General features: G+C 50.0%; 1 protein-coding gene across 2 annotated transcripts in view; it reads right to left on the bottom strand.

Moving 5' to 3' along the window:
- Positions 1-5,921: 5,921 nt before the first annotated feature.
- PGBD5 (piggyBac transposable element derived 5) overlaps positions 5,922-13,491 on the bottom strand; it is a 107,090-nt gene continuing 99,520 nt past the window's right edge. The window contains exons 6-8 of one of the 2 annotated variants that reach the window (XM_077894545.1): positions 9,301-9,406; positions 7,702-7,918; positions 5,922-7,505 (exon numbers count right to left, since the gene is read on the bottom strand). In XM_077894545.1, coding sequence (XP_077750671.1) covers positions 7,723-7,918; positions 9,301-9,406 — 302 coding nt within the window. In that variant the 3' untranslated portion in view covers positions 5,922-7,505; positions 7,702-7,722. Of the gene's footprint in view, positions 7,919-9,300; positions 9,407-13,491 lie in introns of both variants that reach the window. The other variant, XM_077894544.1, reaches the window with a different exon arrangement.

Genomic DNA, 13,491 nt, shown 5'->3' with positions numbered 1-13,491 from the left:
GGAGGGAGAGAGATGGAGAGATGGAGAGATGGAGAGATGGAGAGACAGATGGACCGCGGTGGAGGGGAGTCAGCTACAGAAACGGACCACGTCGGGGTCAGCACATAATGAAGGAAAGACCAACGCGTCGCTTGCTGGAAAGTTGGGCAAGCAAAGATCTGAAGTCTTTAAAACTTTAAAAGAGTGTTTGAAAATTATTTTTGGACCAAATCAGAGAGGGAGACAAACCATAAGAGACGCTCAACTCTGGGGACAAACTGAGGGTCGCTGGGGGGGGGCAGTGGGGGGACAGGGTAACTGGGTGACCGGCACTGAGGCGGCACGTGATGTCACAAGCCCCGGATGTTACAGGCAACCGATGAATCACTGAATTTTACCTCTGAAACTAATAATAGAAGAAAATTATTTTTGGCTCACAGGAGAACTTAAAACATTGCCAGTATGTGCTGTGAGGATGTTTTAATTTGGATTTTAAGTTGAAAAGCACACGCTCCTCCAAATCTTTTTATTCTCCTGTAATGAAGTGTGAAAAGAACCCTGGAAAGTGGGATCTGACATTTCGCTATACGCAAAGATGTTCTATGTTAATGACCACAGTGCCCCCGCCTTTTGGCCTCTTAGGCGACAACCACCGACGGCGAAGTCACGGTCGGCCCCTGTGCTTTGCTGATGCCCCCGCACGTCCCAGCTCTCACACGTAACCGCTTTTCCTTGCACCTCTCACTTTGCTCACAAGGAACTACCTTCTGACAAGCAGATGCTCACCCCAGTTCCATGCTTCCAATTCCAGAAGCTTCTGAAAAGGGGGAGGATGACCGGCAGTGGTGATGGCAGCAGCTGAGGGAGCAGCAGGCAGCACAATCTGGCCTCCGAGGGTGAAGACCGGTCACCCAGTTACCCCGTCCCCCGTTCGTTCCCACCTGCCCCCTCCTCGACATGAACAGGATGGGAGGGCGAGATAGAGGAGGGCACCCATGGGAACCCCCCACCCCGACCTCCCCCAGCATTAGCAGCAGAATTGGGAAGGCTCAGGTGTCCTGACATGCCTGCGGCCCCTGGGGCTCCCTTACCTGCCATCCATCCCGCTTTACTTTGGGAGAATCCGTAGGGTGGGTTCGCCAGGCTTTCCCCAACCTCTGCTATTATGTAATCTGGCAACAGATCCTGTGATGCTTTTCATGAATTTCCTTCATCATCTCCTCCCTCCCCAGAGAGAAGCAAACGCAATATATCTGATTGTATTTCAAAGTTGCTGACTGTAGACAGACTTTGCTGAAGAGATAAAAACCACACGCGATACCAGGGTTAAATCACATACATTTGTGTATGTACGTCTGTATATGAAATACCTCACATTTTAGAATTCAAAATGTAGCACATGATACACAAAATGTGTAAAAATTTACTGCAAGGGTTGGTGTGAAATTAAAATCCTGACAGAAGGGTTCACTTTATCTTCACAAAAGGGATGGGGATGTAGTTGTGTGATATCCCCTGAGGGCGGCTACAGAAGTGCAGTTTATGATAAGATTAAAATCTTCCTCCTAATGAATCTTAACTGGAAACCGTAAGGAAAAGCCAGATAATGTAAGGGTGCAAAGAGGGTTTCAAATAAAGCAGCAGTCTTTCTAGATTCCTTGACACGTTTTTTCCTGTTGCTGGTGGCGGCTACCCCTGAACTCAGAGAAGTGGGAACCTCCAGCTGGGGCAGAGGAAGGTGAGCAGCTGGGGCCGGGGCATCCTCTGGAGAGGCAATTGTCTTCGTCTTCGTACGCTGGTTCCTTCTCCATCCCCAGCAGCCTCTGCCCAGGAGCCCAGGAGCCCAGGAGCCCAGGAGCCAGGCCTTTGCCTCATCTGTCTTCTGCTTCTCCTCAGTTAAGACCAGGGCTGCCAGCAGGTGCGTCCTGCTCAAGCCCACAGCCCGGGCTCAAGGCCACCTCCTGCCCACACAAGGCCCTCTGGGACCTTCCCATGTCGGGAGCTGCCTCTGGTGGAAGACCTTCAGTCATGGGCAGAGTGTTCCCTGCTTTCTGACGTGTCCTGTCCCAGGGCCCAGCATCTCTAGACACTGGAACCTACTCCCCCCAGTGAGCTGACGTCCGATTCCTACTGATAGGCACCACGAGGTGCCTAGGAGACTGGGAAGTCGGAGACAACGTCACCTTCCCTCTGGAGTCTGCGCCTCACCAACCAGGCTAATCACTCCGTTTTCCCAACTGCCCCTATCATTTTGTTTCTATGTGGACCCACTGTCCTGGCTGCCAGGACCTCCTAACTGGTCATCGTCGTCTCTTCTTGTAGGATGGTGGCCAGGATGGGACTCATGCCTTAACTGTACAGCATCTGGTAGAGTGCTGGTCCCACTTTGGATATCGTCCTTCCATTGATTAAATACTGGTAGATACTGATGAGGCACACACTTTAAAAAGCCACAATCAGCTACGTACGGCATTGTGTTGACACAGATAAAAGTGACTCCAAAATGCCTCAGTAGAAAAACCCCACAATCTCACAACTCCAGACCTTAAATCTACACCTAAAAAATATATGTAACCATCCCATTCTTTTTGATCTACTGAAGTAATACACATCACACATCCCCTTCTTCCTTCTTTTGTTCTTCTTTCTACATCCTATTCACTGAGGAAGCTCCAATTATGAAACTAGATGCATTTTAATTTTTTTGGCATAAATCTAACTTAAAAAAAAAAAGCAGTCACTCATTTCTCTCACTCCCTGTCCCCTACCTCTGGCAACTACCAATCCGGTTCTCTAGATTTATGAGCTTAATTTTATATACATATAAATATATATTTATATTTTCTGGATTCCACATATAAGAGAGATAATATTTATTTTTGTCTTATTTCATTTAGCATAATTCCCTCAAAGTCGATCCATGTTGCCACAAACAGAAAGATTTCATTCTTCTTGAAGGCTAAAAAATATTCTACTGCATGGAGATATACATATATATATTATGTATATATATGTATACGTGTGTGTGTGTGTGTGTATATCTCCATATCTTTTATTACCCATTCATTCATTGATGGACACATAGGTGGCTTCTATATCTTGGCTATTGTAAATAATGTTGCAGTGATCACAGGGCTGCACATACCTTCTCAAACTAGTGTTTTCATTCTCTTCAGATAAATACCCGGAAGCAGAATTGCTGGATCATATGGGAGTATCACGTCTTAAAAGTAATCTCTATGCCCAACACAGGGCTTGAACTCATGGCCCTGAGACCAAGAGTAGCATGCTTTACTCCTTGCACCCCTGGTAGTACTATTTTTAATATTTTGAGGAACAGATGCATTTTAAAGACACCAAGGCTAGGGAAAGAGCTAGTTAAAATAGCTAAAAATCTCTTCAATAGCTAAAAATCTCTTCCCAGTAAATGATTTTTTCCTATCACTACTTTTGCTGAAGTTGTGACCTTCTTGAATGATGTGGGACATTAGAAGTTAACTGGGGACAAGCAAACCCTCACACTAGTTGTCAGGCTGGAGAAAGGGGCCAGTACCCTATTTCCTTGGAGAAAACAGAACCAAGAAAAAAAAAAAGAAAGAAAGAAAGAAAGAAAGAAAGAAAGAAAGAAAGAAAGAAAGAAAGAGAGAGAAAGAAAGAAGAAAGAAAGAAAGAAAGAAAGAAAGAAAGAAAGAAAGAAAGAAAGAAAGAAGAAAGAAAGAAAAGAAAACAGAACCAAGTGTAAGCCAGAGACAGAATGGAAGGAACAGAAATTTTAACTGCATATGGGTATTTATGAGGTAAGAAACTTTCTTTCTGCTTGGTTATGACTTCTTCAAGAGCTAGAATCACTTTTTGACTTGTTGCTCACATGTAGTGCCACGCTTTCCAGAAATACTAATGGAGAACTGGTTCCCAGGAAAGTGTCTTCCAGACATATGAAGTCGGTTGTATGGCAAATTGGCAATTTTGGTCAGATACAGGCTGGTTCCGGCCTTCTGAGGAGGCTGATTCTGTCTTTTCTGGAGTATGCTAAGCCAGGCATGTCTGGTGCCTGCCTGCCAGGTAAGCGCCCTCCCATGCCAACTGCCACCTCCATCTCACGGGTGGGTCCTTCCTCCTTCATGGCTCGATGCGGAGGCCTGCTTCCTGAGGACCACTGCACAGCCATGCACAATGAGCCAGGCCTTCCAGTCCCTGTCCTGGCATCTGCCATCATCTCTGCAACAACCGTAGAGTTCATTCGATTCCGGAGGCCAGGCCTTGTCTAATGGAACCAATAAACAGGATGTCTTTAACCAGAATGATCCAAATGCCAAAGTTTTCCAACGTAACTCATCTGCGTTATATGACCTTAGTATTATAATGTTCCATTGAGTATAGTTAGACCTTGTTAAAAATTGAGGCTGTGTGGTGTGAGGAGACAACGTGACTGACATAAAGAAACTGGTAAGGGGATCCCTGGGTGGCTCAGTGGTTTAGCGCCTGCCTTTGGTCCAGGGCGTGATCCTGGAGTCCCGGGATCGAGTCCCGCTCGGGCTCCCTGCATGGAGCCTGCTTCTCCCTCTGCCTGTGTCTCTGCCTCTCTCTCTCTACTTCTATCATGAATAAATAAAATCTTAAAAAAGAAAGAAAGAAAGAAACTCATAAGAAGGCAGCAGCCTATACAAACAAAAACTCACCCAAGTTCCCTCCTCTGAAGGCTTAACCTGACCTTAATTCTGAATATCACCAGTCTCTGGTGACCTAAACCACATGAAGCTCAGTACATTTGGTCAAATAGAGCTTTCTTTGGAAAAACTTCTAGATTTTTGTTGGTGTTTTATTTTTCACAAGGGTCGGGAAACTCCTTGTTCTGTTTTTGCCATTTAGACCCTGCGGCAGAACCATCCCACAGGGCAGTGGTGCACCATGGCAACAGGCCCCGGTGGAAAGGTCTCACTGGCCATGCCATGCAGAGTTGCCCACCTGCCTCCCAGCCTCTGCTGAGAGCCACTTCTTGCCCCTCCCCCCCCCGCCAGGCACCACCAGCAGCCAGATACTACAGGAGCCAATCTAGGGCCAACCTGAGGGCCTTCAAGCCCACAGGGCTACTGGAGCCAGGTGGATTTTAACTGGAGCACTCCACAAGGCCCTTGGCCTCACATGTGTGCAACAAGGTCTCACCAGTTGCAGGTTTTCCTATTCAGTACTCCGGGTCACTTTGTCCTCCTTCTGGAAGGACAGAAACTCTTCCCAACCTTTGCAGGGGCTTCCCTAGAAAGTCCTATCTGTTGAGCATTTATCTGAAAACAGTTGGTTACTACTTAAAACCCAGAGCGTTGAAATGGGCTAAGTCCCTCTAATTACTTGGTCACGCGAAGTCACCCACCCACCATCCCACAGTGGCTGTGTGTGTGAATGTGGATGATAAGGCCAACTGGGAGAAATGGGAAGGAATCCCATTTGGAAGGCAGGCTGGACTGTGTTCCGGGGCAGAGCCACCTAGAATGACTGTGCTTTACAGGGCCAGGGGATCAGTATCTATTTCTAGTAGTTGGGACTTAACTGAATTTCAGGGCGCCTGGGTGGCTCAAGTCAGTTAAGCATCGGCCTTTGGTTCAGGTCATGATCCCAAGGTCCTGGGATTGAGCCCCAGGTCTGGCTTCTTGCTGAGCAGGGAGTCTGCTTTTTCCCTCTGCCTCTGCCCCCGTTGGTGTGCTTTCTCTCTCTCTGTCAAATAAATAAATAAATAAATAAAATCTTTAAAAAAAGGGAGACTTGACTGAATTTCTTTTTTAAACTGCTCAGAAAAAAAAAAAAAAATAAACTGCTCAGAAGCACAGGATGCTAAGGACAGTTTAAGATCATACACACCAAATGATCTAACAAGAAGTTGAGTCTTAAAAGAGTGGCCCGTACTGTTGTCCCTGTCATTGTAAAGAAACTCACATACTAACAAAGAATCAGCATCTAAATAGACTTTTATTTATTTTTTTTACTTATTTAGACAGAAAAGAAAATTCATCAGCTTTCATCAGAGTCTCCCTAAGTGTTGGAAACACATTAGACTCAGAAAGAGTGGACCTTGTAGAAAAGCATCACAAATTAAAAATATATTTCTCCATGTGGTAAAAGTGCTTTCAATCCAATTAAAGGACAGGCAAAGGTGTTCTGAAACACAATTGAAAATGTGGCCTACAATCCGTGGCATCGAATTCAAACCACAGGGCGAGGTGGGATCATCATGAACCTAGGATACAGAGATGACATGGAGTTCGGAGCATGCGGCCAGCAACACTTGGAATTCACTGAGTAGGAACAAGGAAGAAAGTCCCAAAGCCTGAGTAGAATAGATTTTGCCTTTGTGGAAAAAAAAAAATATGAGGGGGCTACATAAATTGGGGTGTGTGTGGGGGGATGGTGTAACTCCGGAAATCACGGTTTCGCGTCAGTGGGGGATGGTCAGAGCAGTGGGCCACCCGGGCCGAGGCCTCCCATGGACACAGGCGGACGGGCGTTCACAAGGGGCCCCCGATGTTGTGGGAAGTGAGCACGTGGCGTGCGGTCCTCAGTCCCCGGGGGAGCGAGCCCCCAGCCCCATGGCAGATCCCCGCCACCGGCCCCTCGCAGGGCTCCCAGGGTCTGGGGGCGCTCGGACAGACACTGCCGGGCCACCACACACGGGCAGGAGAGACTCAGCAAGTGCCGGCCCCAGACCTTTCGCGGTCTGCTCCAGCCACGCTACAGGTTTTTCAAAACCGTAATTCTGCCAATGGTGATGCCTGTGATGAAGCCAAAGGCCCACAGGCCCCCCCTCGATCCTTGATGGGGTGGAACCGCGTTTGTCCTGGAAGCGAGCTGCCCTCTCGGGTCCTGGCACAGTCACAGGCACACCGAACGGTGCTCATGCAAAAAGTCACGGATGGGGGTGGAGGGGATTGGGGGGGGATGGAAGAGAAGGGGCACATTTTCCTTTTACAGAAGATCTTAAGCAACAGTAAGAAAATAACCTGAAGATATATTTAAAAATAAAAAATAGCATCACACATCACTGCGGTTCTGTTGGCATCTTCCCTTGCCCCCACCCCGGCCACCAGCCAGAGAGATGAAACGAGTAGGACGCCTCGGTTACTAAGCAGGATGGCAACCGCTCTCCCGTTTCATCCCTGCATTCTACTGGCACCCAGTTTGTGTCTCTTGTTCCCAGGAGACCCGTTCTAAGCTGCTCACGAGAGGCAAGTGCCGGAGCGCGCTCTGGTCTCCTGTGCACACCTGGACCACCGTAGCGCTACCTGCTTGCTTCTGGTCACCTCTAGACATGGTACGAGATCGAACCAGGTTACAAATGTCTTTGTGTCTTTACAGAGCAGACATTCCTAGCAGAACATGGCCTGGCTCATCCTCTCCCCGGCGCCTCTGGCGGCGACGGCCTTCCCAGGTCCCCTGCGCCGAGGTGAGCTCCATGGGTGTCATGAGGATGCAGCACTCTGGCCTGCATGTGGAGTCTGGGTGCAGCACCCGTCCTGGCACTGGGTGGGTGGCTGCTTCTGGACAGAGGACGTGCTCTTCTTTGAAGGGGAACCGGGACAGCAGCCATCCTCTGACCAGGCCCACCCTGGTCCCTGTGGAGGCCTTGGGCACCCCTCGGGCTGGGCCCACCCCCGGGGCGCCCCAGGGCTCTGGCTGGGCAGGTCCGAACGGCAGGCTCTCTCCCTCCTCCGGCCTCCCGGACCCGGGCCTCACCTAAGCCTGGCCGCCTCGGCGTCAGTGGGCTGGGGAGGCTTCCTCCAGACCCAGCAGCTCCCTCACCAGTCTCTCGCCAAACTGCGCCCGGCTGTACCTCTTCACGTGGTAGGCATCTGACATTTTGTACAGGATGTACGCGTTGTTGATTGCGATGCTGATGGCGAACCAGAACACCTGCTGCCAGGTCTTGTTTGGTTTGTGAGAAATGAAATACCTAGGAGGGCAGAGGAATAAGAAAGGCTGATGCAGGTGGTTCATGGGAGCCCGGGTCAGGGGAGACGGTCCCCAAGGCCACCTCATGGTCGGTGCTGCTGCAGAGGAGCCCTGGGGGGTAGGAATTGGGCTGCGGGCCGGCTCCCGCTGAGGCCCTCTCACGGTGAACTTTACTTAAGACTAAGATGACGAAAACGATTCCTATCAGAGGATCAGGTGGGAGGTGGGTCACTGCTGGAACCAGGGGCCGGGCCCGCCATGGCGAGGTTCAGAAGCTCCAGGGTATAGGGCCTGAAGGGCCGCCCACCCTCCTCAGCAAGGGCCCTCCTCAGATGCTGCGTCCCGCACACTGAACTGCTTCCACTTCCCAAGGGCAAGCGCACCTGCAGCTGCAGGCCTCTGCAATGCGTCCGCCTCCTCGCCACCCCTCCTTCCCTTTAGATCCGGGACAGATGTCACCTCAGGGAGGCCTCTGTCCTGAGACTGAGGATGGTACCCCTCTAGGGCCAACCCCTGCATTGTGTCCTCCACCTGCATCTTCGTCTCTGCACCCACTGAGGACTGTTTGAGGATCAGTATCCTCACTGCCACCTGCACAGGGTGGACTCTAATGTGTCTACTAAATAAATGCAGATTTCTTTATAGCAACCGCATAGAGCCGCAGGTGCTGAGCACACAGCTGGCAGGCAATGAACATTTGCTCAAGGACTCCCTGTGGCATGGGGCTCCCCTGCAGACCCAGGCTGAGCACTCCAGGAAGAACCGGGTCCTTGGTTTTCTCTCTGCCATGAAGAAGCCCAGCAAATTCCCCTCCAGGTGGGCTGAATAAATGCCCACCTGTCTTTGGGGTTACTCCAACCTTGTTCTAGGTCCTAAGGCTCAACCCTAGCTGTTATTGGTCACACTCAATGTTACTAGCAGTCGCTTCTTGAGTTCCTGCCACGGTGAGTTCGGGTGCACATGGACGCGTGCACACTGCGGAGGCCACAGCCGCTGCAGGCATCCACAGTGCAAAGGATTATGTAACCTGTGCTGGAAAACTGGGCTCCGTGTGACGCCGCCTGGGACGACGCTGCATGCTCTGCCACAGTGGGGGGACAAAGGGGAGGCTGGTCTGGCCGGGAGACAGAGGGTGCAGGCTCAGAGCCCAGTGAGTGGAAGGAAGGGCACCTCAGGGCAAGGCTGGCAGGGAAGGAGGCAGGGCGCCCAGCGGGGAGGGGGCTGCATGGGCGAGCGCCCAGATTTTGTCTCCCAGGGGCTTGCTCTGTCCCTTCTGTGACTGGGGGACGCGACCACCCCACCCAGCAGCCTGTAGCAGCCTGTAGTCCGCACTGGTGAGACCGCAGGCGCCCTCCTGTGGCTGCGAACTGCCTGTGCACTTACTTGCTGTACTTGTCATCGTATTTGCAGATGTAGCTGAGGTGAGCAGCGAACGCCTCCACGGCCAAGGGGCAGGGGATCTCCCCACTCTTCCTCTTGATGATCACTCCTGCGGAGAAGACAGAAGATCACACCCTGTTCTGAACGAAGGTGCCTATCTCCACCCTGCTTGGCCGTCCTGCCATAAAACGGGGAGCTGGGGGTGGGGAGTGGGGACGCAGAAGGTAGACACCGGTCCCTAAAAGCTTCAGAGGACTTGAGGAGAACATATAGATGAGTGCCCAGGGCGCAGGGGCACTGCGGGCACGCGGGGCGACGACAGGCCCAAAGGTGGCTTTAAGTGGCACTGGGGAGAGTGTTGGACTGGTCAGGCCTTCGGAGAGCAAAGGGGAGACATGGGACTCATTCTCCCCTTCTCCTCCCTCCCCACAGGAAGGCTGCCGCTCAGGGAGTGCAGGGAGTCCTTTCGGCCTCCTTTGCCTGCCTCCATCACAGCCCAAGGGTGGAGTTACAGATGCAGAAGAGCGAGGAGCCACTTTCATGCTTCCCAGGACTTCTGGGGGGCTCTGAGGACCAAGGGATGGAAGGAGCCTTTTGCACTGGGCCACCCCTGAAGCTCTGCCCCCTGCCACCCCATGCTTTTCCTCTACTAAACGCAAACGGGAATGCGTCCAGGGCACTGCCTACTGCCGGGTGTGAGGAACAGAAAGTGATGAACCAGCCCTCCTCACCCTGCTGCCCAAACCACTGCGGGACAACCTGTTTTCCAAGACCTGCCTCAGAGACCAAGAGCTGCCTTCCAGAGACGACACAGAAGACTTGGAAGAATGTGTTCTTCCAAGAAGCCTTGTGTGCTCAGGTGTAGTTGGGATTTACTACCATCTCTCACCAGCCTCCCCCTGCAGCATGATGTGATTACGAGAGCACCACCATTTTTTGATTTGTTTTGTTTTGTTTTAGAAGCATCAATCTAAAGAATTGTGAAGTTGGCACTACTTGAATGGATACAGCTGAAGCGCTGTGGCATGTCCCCTGCAAGCACAAGGGGCTCACCTACAGTGTCTCCCACCCTTTCACCAAGGGACCTGCAAGAGACAGGAGTGCAGGGATCCATCTGCACAGACTGAGCCCTGAACTGGGATCTTTCTCTTTCTTTTGGTCCCTGTCCCCAGTCATCCCCCCAGATATTGGGTTTTCACACAAAGAAATACCCAGAGAACTTGAGATTGGCAGGGCCCCAGGTGATGCATTTCCTAAAGCTCTTTGAGAGTCAGAGGACCTTGATGCCCAGGCTGGGGGCTTCCTCCTGTCCAGAGGGTTCTGGGACTCTGCTTGTTTGCGAATCCCCTCTCCATGAAAGATGCTCTACTGTCTGGGGATCCAGCCATACAGGCAGGGTGGGCCCATCCTACAGTCTCCAAGGAGGGCTGTTCCTCTTCAACAGAACCCCTGAGCATGCATGTTTCCAGTCCCTTATCTCAGCCACCCCTACCCCAGTCTAAGACCAATCAGGGAAACATCCTAGTCTCAAATGAGCCCAGGCCTGGGCAGGTTTCTTGGCTCTGCTTAAATTTATCCAAAATTACAGCTTTCTCAGAGTCTAAAGAGGCTCAGGCCCTATTAGGGCTCCATGGAAGCCATGGTGGATATGGGCACATCAGATCATCCCTATACAGAAATAGAGTTCCCAGATGCAGAGGGTGACTCGCTCTGAGTCACCCAGTCTCCAGTGAGTCAGGCTCACGTGTCAAGGACCTCAGAGTCAACCATGTCCCTGGTGCTCCCATAGCCTGCAGCTCTGGCCTCCTGGCCCCAGCACTGCAAGGCCACAGTTCCTCAACTGCTGTGTCCCGTCTCCCCAACTGTGGGGGTCCTACCCTAGCCCTTCATTTCCTTCCCACCATTCTTATAGTCTTTAACTTACAATGAGGCTTTCTGCTGGACATCTCAGCAGAGTGGCTTCCAAACCTGGGTGTGCACTCACCTGCTTGAGCATTACCCCGATTTTATAAACCAGATCACCCTCCTCCCTGGTGATATTTTGGATTTTGAGATACTATTCCAGCTAGAAAGAGTAAGGTTGCTGCCCTAGAATATCCTTTTCTGAGGACCAAAAAGCTCGGGCACTGGACGTGTTGACAAGAGGTTGTCTGAGCTTTACTGGCTTTGCTGACTTCACCAGGACATGGCCCACAGGCGCCCTGGAAGGACCCTGCACATTTACAGCCATGCAAATCTCCGTGCATAGATGTACTCTATGTACATACCTCTGTGGCGCCATGAAAACTATCTGACCTGGTAGGAGAAACACATGCACTCACGCAGCAGTGGCAGTTCCGCCGACCGCCTCCCCAGGCTACGTGCGGCACGGCTGACATTCTTTCTGCCATCCTGTGAGTCTGAATGAATGAGCCAAGACCTGACCCAGTCCTACACACACATTCTGACGCCCATCAGTCTCAGGGAGTATGCACCCCAATTGGGCAAAGACTCTGGTAGGGAGATGACAGATCCAAGATGGATTTCTGAAGAAAAGCAGCAGGGTTTGGTTCTGCACACAGATGTCCCTGGCTGTGTGATAGCAGGTAACTTTTCAGAAGACTGTGCACATGCTCACACTCTCTGAAAGAAGGGGCATCTTTCCTTAGAATCCAGAAGAAATAATAAGCCCATTCCTAAAATGTTCCTCACCAGTTATATATTTTCTAAAATTGGAAATTCTGTTCATCTTTTAGAAGTGTGTGTGTGTGTGTGTGTGTGTATTCACAGCAGGAGAGAGTATCAAGCTCAAAGGCATTCTTTATAGTATTTGAGACTTCATCCTCTGGGTGATATTTAAAATACAAGAAAAAGAAAGAATTTTTCTATAAAGGGTTCAGGCACAGAGACAGGGCTGCTTGGTCAAGCAACTCTTGCCACTTAAAAAAAAGTAAAAATCCAACTGATGGCTGGGGGGTACTGTAAAGAGCACAAAAATCACACTGTAAGACAACCAACCAGGTGATCTAACACTCATCCAGCCCCTTGGACAGAGCAGGCACTTTCAAAGCTCTTGTAAGAACAAAGAATATGATCGGCAGATCTTCCCATGCAGAATGAAAACCAACTTGTTAAATAAATAAAAGCACAAAAGAAAAACAAATACAGAAAAATACTTGCTATAGGCATAAAATTTGCTTTCAATAAGACAAGTGCCTCAAAGGACAAAGTGAATAAGAAGAAATCACGGAAAGTTGGCCAACAGATACACAAGGAGACACTCAACCTCATCAATAGTCATGCAATTCAGATTTAAAATTTTGTAGCATTTTCACCCACCAGATTGACAAATTTAGAAAAAAAAAAAACAACAACAACAACAACATCTGTGTTGATAAACACAGGAGGAGTAACAGTCCCCTCCTAGCCTGTCATAGTGGTAAGGACGGTCTTTTGGCAACATGTCACTGAAAGCCTTCAAAGTGTTCAGACCCTCCGGGCCAGCCGTTCCACTCTCAGATTTATTTTCAGGAAGTGATCAAAGATGTACCCAAAAGTATGGAAATATTCACTACATCATTATTCATATTATGAAAAAATGGATCATTAATGGGGGGTGGAGGCAGAAAAATTATGACATTTAAAGAAAAATGAAATACTAATAAGGGGTTTTTAAAAATCATGGTTTTGAAATACATTGAAAAGCAAATATCTTCCCCTTCATTAAAAAAAAAAAATACTCTGAGATGTGGACTAGTAAAAGGATTTCCCATAGGGATGAGAGGTGGACCACCCAGCCTGGGCTCTCCACACTGCCTCCCTGCCTCCAGGTGCTCCTGCTCCAGAGCAGGTCTGGCTCATGGGTGCCCATACCATCCACCCTGGGGGTACTTTCCAGAGGTGCTGCCAGAGGGGCCAGGGCATACTCCCTGGGGTTTTTAAGGGAGTCTAAGATTTGAGACTTTGTGATTTTTAAAAAAATATTTTATTTATTTGAGAGACAGGGAGAGAATGAGCATGAGCAGGGGTGTAGGGGGGCAGAGGTAGAAGTAGACTGACTGCTAAGCAGGGAACCCAATATGGGGCTCGATTCCAGGACCCTGAAATAGTGACCTGAGCCGAAGGCAGATGCTAACAGACTGAGCCACCCAGGCGCCCCAGGACTTTGTGGTTTATAATAGAGTACTTTAGAAATGGAAACTATAACCGAAGGAA

This window comes from Canis aureus, chromosome 4 (assembly GCF_053574225.1).
Source record: "Canis aureus isolate CA01 chromosome 4, VMU_Caureus_v.1.0, whole genome shotgun sequence".
In the NCBI taxonomy this organism is placed as follows: domain Eukaryota; kingdom Metazoa; phylum Chordata; class Mammalia; order Carnivora; family Canidae; genus Canis; species Canis aureus.
Note: the sequence above shows the minus strand (reverse complement) of the source record. Positions and strands in the feature narration are given on the sequence as shown.